Source organism: Gossypium arboreum, chromosome 11 (genome assembly GCF_025698485.1).
Source record: "Gossypium arboreum isolate Shixiya-1 chromosome 11, ASM2569848v2, whole genome shotgun sequence".
In the NCBI taxonomy this organism is placed as follows: Eukaryota; Viridiplantae; Streptophyta; class Magnoliopsida; order Malvales; family Malvaceae; genus Gossypium; species Gossypium arboreum.
In genome coordinates this window covers 6,793,866-6,801,044 of record NC_069080.1, presented here as the reverse complement: position 1 = coordinate 6,801,044, position 7,179 = coordinate 6,793,866, and the positions used below count along the sequence as shown (strand labels likewise).

General features: G+C 31.2%; 1 protein-coding gene across 1 annotated transcript; it reads left to right on the top strand.

Annotated features, from left to right (window-relative positions):
- Positions 1 to 3,618: 3,618 nt before the first annotated feature.
- Positions 3,619 to 6,506, top strand: LOC108473554 (UDP-glucose 6-dehydrogenase 1). Its single transcript, XM_017775199.2, has 2 exons — positions 3,619 to 3,767; positions 4,762 to 6,506. The coding sequence occupies exon 2, from the start codon at positions 4,783 to 4,785 to the stop codon at positions 6,220 to 6,222; it is 1,440 nt and encodes a 479-aa protein (XP_017630688.1). The 5' UTR covers positions 3,619 to 3,767; positions 4,762 to 4,782; the 3' UTR covers positions 6,223 to 6,506.
- The last annotated feature ends 673 nt before the right edge of the window (positions 6,507 to 7,179 follow it).

The window sequence follows — 7,179 nt, the reverse complement described above, 5'->3', positions numbered from 1 at the left end:
TTATATTTGAAATTAAATATGAGTATGTGTGAAAATTAATTTGTATATGAATTAAGATAATAGATGTTTGAATTGTTTGAGTATTGAAAATTTTTGTGGAAATGAAATTGAAATTAGAAAAGTAAAATAATACCCTATTAACATGTCGGACTAGATTTGATACAAATGGCTTGCCATTGGATTTGTGATGTGATGAGGAGATTTGTAGTTCGGCCGAGAAGATGTTTCTGTTATTATATACTTCGGTTTATCCGAAGAGGTATTTAATGCCTTATTGGTGTGTTTGGGAGGATATATTATACTGGTGTGTTATGGAGGATTTATAATATTCCGGGTGTGTTTGGGTTAGATATTCTGGTGTGTTTGGATGGAATCCGCGTATCTGTCATAGTCCGAGCTTTGATAATAGGGTAAATAATTGAAATGAAATTTTGAAAATGAGATTAATTGTTTTGGCACTATTGAAAAGTATGAGAAAATATATATGAGTTAAATTATGAATTGAGTTAGTATATGAAAAATGAAAAATGAATTTAAGAGTTATGAGGTAATATAATTATATATATAATTAGTTTAAATGATTATAAAGTTTATGGTTTATGTTTGTAATTTATTAATGTTAAATAGTTTTGATTTATAGTAATACCACTGAGTATATTCATACCCAGCGTACGGTTGTTTCCGTGCGTAGGTTAGTAGAAGTCAAGTGTCCCGGTTCAGCATCCAGAACATTCCCGACTTCAACACAAACTTGGTGATGTATTTTTCTTTTGGTTAAAGGTGGCATGTACATAGGTGTTGTGTGATCACTTGAATATGTATATTGTTTTGGTTGTAAAGGATGAATTATAAGGTTTAAATGGTTAAATAAAATGGTAAGAAAGGTATATGATATTTTGACACATGAACATTAAGTTGTTAAATGAATGAAGTTTTCAATCAATTTTGAATGATGTTATGATAGTTATTTAAGTTAAAATTATGTTAATAATATAAATATCAGTTAGACGAATTTGAAACATTGGTATTGGTTGTTTTTTATTTGAAATTTGCAGGGGGTTTAGGTAAAAATAAGCAGAAATACTGTCGAAATTTTTATTAAAAAAATAAATTATGAAAAAAAAATTCAGAATACTTGAACAAGTCCCGTTCTACTTTTAATACGTGTTTTGGGCTTCGAGTGTCCAATATAGGGACTTAATTATTAAATTATACTATGAAAGTTATATTAATTGTGAATTATTCGTAAGTTGTCTGATATATCCGGTAATGCCTCGTAACCCTGTTCTGGCGACAGTTTAGGGTTAGGGGATGTTACAATAACGTAATTTTTGGCTCATAAATTTGGTAAGTAAGTCCACATTAATCCCTAAATTTTTTTATCACTTTAACTATTAAAATTAAAAATCATTATTTATTTAAGGTCATCATGTTAATGACTGTGAAAAAAAAGGGATAATGTAATTTTCTATCTTTAAACTTGGAAAGTAGGTTCACATTAGCCCCTTAACTTGAAAATTAAGTTCACTTTGATACTTGTACTTTTTTTTGGATCCATTTTGAACTTAACAACTGGGTCCATTTTGATCCCTAAACTTAAAAATCAAAAGTTTAATGATGTGACACTCTGAATTTAAAAAAAAGAAATTAAACGATATAATATAATCTCAAAGACTCTTTTGGATGGAACAAACTTTTCTTAAATGATTTCTCACTTGGTAAGGTGATTATGTATAATAATATTATTTTGAAACTCATATGTCTTTTTGACATTTAAACTCTTTAAATGTTAATAAATAATTATCCTAAAATAAATTACTACTTTATTTTTAATACAAAAATAATTTTTAAGCATAATGTGAATGTGATAAATTATTATTTTTAAATAAAGGTGAGTATTTACTAATTTAATATAGATTTTAAAATATAAATAAAAGTTAAAAAGTTATTTTATAAAAAAAATGCTAAAGTTTAAATCTCAAAATCAATATTTACTAATTTAATATAGATTTTAAAATATAGATTACAATAAATTTTTCCAAGGAGTTCATAAGTATAAATGGTAAATAATACATATCTAATTAATTAAAATTATAATTATTAAATACCGAGTATAATAAATTAAAAATTAAAATATATTTAAATCTAGATTATAATAAATTTAGATAAGGATTCACACAATATGAGAATTAAACCTAGAATAAATGTAAGAAAAATCCAAATATAATATTTATGTGTAATAAAACTCATACTTGACTAAAATTTCAAAACCTCAAACTTTTACCAATACTACTAAAACCTCGTTAGGCAAATTTCTTTAAAATTTTATAGGTAATATAAAATTTTATTTTTCTCATATTTATAAAATATAATTTCAACCCACACACACAATCAATTAAATTACCATATAGGCACGACTTGTAGATTCATCCTAAGATCTTGCATTTTTATTTTTATGACTACATTCTCATTTTATTATTATTATTATTATTATTATTATTATTATTATTATTATTATTATTATGCCCTTTTCTTTTTGTTATTATGGTACTTAAAATGTCTTCAATTGCAATCAAAACTTTATTTCCCGAGTCCTCAAGCAAAGTTCATTCTTGGTTTTCAAGATTTCACTTTCATACTCTTTCCCACCCAAAAATTATGCAAATTTTTTTTTAATAAATGCTTCTCCATCGATGCTTGACCTTAATGCACATGGAAATCATTTTTAATAATAACTCTTTACGCCCCAATAATAATGAAATTTTAACTATAACTTTAATTTTATTAAAGCATGAATTAATAAAATTAAACAATTTTCTTTTAACTTACTTCAATTAGCAAACAATGCAAGAATAGTAATAAAAAAATGAATTATATTTATACTCAAATGAAATAATTATATGAAGTAATTAAATTAAATGTAAATTATCAAATAACTTGCTTCAATTAGAATAGTTTTCAGATAAATAGACCTCGTACCTCTTTCCCATGTTAGCTTTTATTATTATTATTAGAAATATTTGGTCTTTAAAATAGAAAAGAAAATATGTATATAAAAGGAAGGTAGAAAGTCTTAAAGTATATGAAATATATTAAAAGCTAACATTTGGGTATAATTAATTAGGAGCGTCAATTTTAGAGCCCATGTGAAGCTTTTCAAGAAATGTAACCATAAACTTGCGGAAAAAACATAAAGGGAAAGACTCTAAAATTGCATTTAATTTTATGTCATTATATTTATATATAAAAATAATTAAAAATCTATCAACAACAAAAGAAAGAATGTATTAAATATATATAATTAATTATTAAAAAGATTATAAATATTTTCCCTCCTAAACGTCGGGCATTTGAATAAATAAATAAAAAATAAAAATAATAAAACGGTTTTGCTTGCAGCATCAAGGAAGGTCTCAATGTCATTTGAATACAGACCAGAATATGCGTAGCTGTTAAAAAAGAACCGCGTTGAGAATATTTTAATACATTCTGAATACGGCACCGTTTCACTTGCCAGCCAATTTTAGTTGATATAACTTTTCAGTCGCTCATCACTTTACATATACACCCCCTTCCTTCTTTTGTGCTTACGTAAGGAATTTTTGGAATATGACAAGGGTAAAACCGGAACAATGTTGAGTATAAAATCACTATCCCCGCTTCTCTGATTTTCATATCGTTGAAGAAGCAAAGCTCCTCTCTTCTTCCTCTTCATTTTCCTCTGAATTCTTTGTCTCTATTTTTAAAAAAAGAGCAATTTTTTTGAGGTAAATTATTGCAAATTATTCCATTTTTATTTTCCTTTGATGTTCTCTTCGTTGATTTGAGTTGAGTTAGCTAGTAGTGTTTTTCGTGCGTCTTGTTCTGCTTCGAAGAATGACCTTTTTTTTTTTTTTCTGAGTTGTTGGTTCTTGATCTGAGTTTCCATTTGGCAATATTCATATTTTCCTACTCTTTTGACATTGGTTTTCCATGAATTAAAATCGGTAATTTTTGTCTTTGTTAGTTGATGTTGCTCTGTTTGTTAACTGGCTCAAATTTTGCCTCTTCTTGAGAGGTTGTTCTTGATCTGAGTCTCTATTTGACTAGATTCAAAATCAATTTCTTTTCTAACATTTTTTTCATGAAGCAAAGCAAATAGTTCTCAATTTTGTAAAATAAGCTGGTCTTGATTGGTTTGACCAAACAGATCTGTTTGTCAAATTGTGATTCTTGGTTGATCTGTAAATTATCTTAATATTTTGGTTAAGGAACTTGAACGGGAACTTTGAATCACAGCTAATTTCTATGGATCTGAATTGAATTCTGCTGATTTCATTAGTTCCCCTTTAAAGTTCCGGATCTGGTTTTTTTTTTCTTTTTCTGATCTGTTTGTCAAAATGTAACTTGAGATAGTTGTCGGTTCTTCAATGGCTTGGTTAGATCTGATGGTATATTCTTCTCTGGTTATTGTTTTTGTCTGAGAGAATCACGTAGCATTATCAGAGCTTAGCCTAGTTTTCATGTTTAGAGAAGCATTTGGAAAGGTGATAGTGAGATGCTATAACACTTGCTTATGAGATATATTGTTTTCGGATAACCACATTACATAGCTTAGTTCCGTGTCTACATAGAACTTGTCATTTGGGTCTTATTGTTTTCAAAATGAAATTAGTTGTTAGGTGTCTTCTAGGTTTATGATTCGGTTTGTGCGGCTTTTGGGCAGATCGAGGAATGGTTTTCACCATTATGGTATTTGAATATTTGCTTCTTCTTTTTCAGGTGGTAGTATACAAAAACAAAATGAAGATCTGTTGCATTGGAGCTGGTTATGTTGGTGGGCCTACAATGGCTGTGATCGCGCTTAAATGTCCGGATATTGAAGTGGCTGTCGTTGATATCTCTGTACCTAGGATCGCTGCCTGGAACAGTGACCAGCTCCCTATCTATGAGCCTGGTCTTGATGGTGTTGTGAAGGAGTGTCGTGGCAGAAACCTTTTCTTCAGCACTGATGTAGAGAAACATGTGCGTGAGGCTGATATAGTCTTTGTTTCTGTCAACACTCCCACCAAGACTCGGGGGCTCGGAGCTGGCAAAGCTGCAGACCTTACATATTGGGAAAGTGCTGCCCGCATGATCGCGGACGTATCGAAATCTGACAAGATTGTTGTTGAGAAATCAACAGTCCCTGTCAAAACTGCTGAGGCAATTGAAAAGATTCTCACCCACAACAGCAAGGGAATCAAATTCCAAATTCTTTCGAACCCAGAATTTCTTGCTGAGGGAACTGCAATTCAAGATCTTTTTAATCCTGATCGTGTTCTTATCGGAGGCCGGGAAACCCCAGAAGGCAATAAGGCTGTCCAAGCATTGAAGGAGGTTTATGCTCATTGGGTTCCTGAGGAGAGAATTCTTACCACCAATCTTTGGTCTGCAGAGCTTTCCAAGCTTGCTGCCAATGCTTTCTTGGCTCAGAGGATCTCATCCGTGAATGCCATGTCTGCTCTTTGTGAGGCAACCGGGGCTGATGTTACGCAGGTCTCTTATGCTGTTGGTAAGGACACAAGGATTGGACCCAAATTTTTGAATGCTAGTGTCGGTTTTGGTGGATCCTGCTTCCAGAAGGATATTCTAAATCTGGTTTACATCTGCGAGTGCAATGGCCTTCCTGAGGTGGCAGAGTATTGGAAGCAAGTCATTAAGATCAATGACTATCAGAAAAACCGATTTGTTAACCGTGTTGTTTCCTCGATGTTTAACACCGTTTCAAACAAAAAGATTGCTATCTTAGGGTTCGCCTTTAAGAAGGATACCGGTGACACTAGGGAGACCCCTGCTATCGATGTATGCAAAGGACTCTTGGGAGACAAAGCTCGATTGAGCATATATGACCCGCAGGTGACCGAAGACCAGGTCCAACGGGATCTTTCCATGAACAAGTTTGACTGGGACCATCCTCTTCACTTGCAACCCATGAGTCCCACGACTGTCAAGCAAGTCAGCTGTGTGTGGGATGCTTATGAGGCAACCAAAGATGCCCATGGAATTTGCATTCTGACCGAGTGGGACGAATTCAAGAAACTTGACTTCAAGAGGATATACGACAACATGCAAAAGCCGGCTTTTGTTTTCGATGGAAGGAACATCGTGAACGCGGATGAGCTGAGGGAGATTGGTTTCATAGTGTACTCAATTGGTAAGCCACTGGATCCATGGCTCAAGGACATGCCTGCAGTAGCATAAATGTCTATCGACTACAGATGGAGTCCGGGTCAGTTTGATTCATACCTATTGATTTTTGTTTTCGATGAAGAGTTGTGTTGTACCTTGTTTTTCCCCCAGCCACAGCATAATTGGAATTTTACCATCATAATGAAGATTTAAAAGGCTCTGCGTTGTGCCTTTAATTCTTGTCGTCTGTTAGGAAACTTAAATTGAGTTCGATCAGAACTTGTGTCATTTGTAGAATGTTGAAGTTTCATAAACGATTTGTCTCTTTAATGGAATACCTTTTTTATTCTCAAAAAGGCAGTGCATGCATGCATGAATTATCACAAAACGAAATTGCTCAAGGTTCCAAACTACATGCTTTTAGGGAGCAGTTGAATATTATATGACAACTAAGCTTCATTTGGCATTCACCGACTACAACGTGATCAGACCAACACGTAGGCCTCAAAACTATCAACCTTAAACCATTAAAATTTAGCCCCAAGTTTTTATATACCTTTACGCTTTAAAATTATTAAAAGAATTATTATTTTAAATTAACTTGCACTTTAGGTGATTCAATTACCGTTTTTTTTTGTTCTTAACTATGAGAAGTTCAATATGGTGCTGTAAATTTTGTTTATCACTTAATTATGTAAAGTTACAGAATATTATTTAATTATTTAATTTTATTTTTTTAGTCACTAATTATCTTGAATTTTTAAGTGTTTCTATTTTTACATTAAGGATAAAAAATTTAAAATAATTAAACAATTATTTTGTAACTTTATATAGTAAACCATAATTGAGTTACCTCAGTATATAGTTTACCCTTACTTTTACAAAGCAACAAATATAATTTATAATCAGCTTTTTAAAATAAATTTAGAAAAAGGCTTAAATAAAAAATTGATCTCAAACTATATTAATTTTCTCATTTAAGTATTTAAACTACTTTTTAACAAAAAGTAATTGATGAAAATTGGTGAA

Excerpts from the sequence above, each read along its gene's own strand:
- LOC108473554 (XM_017775199.2), top strand. The coding sequence starts at position 4,783 with ATGAAGATCTGTTGCATTGGAGCTGGTTATGTTGGTGGGCCTACAATG.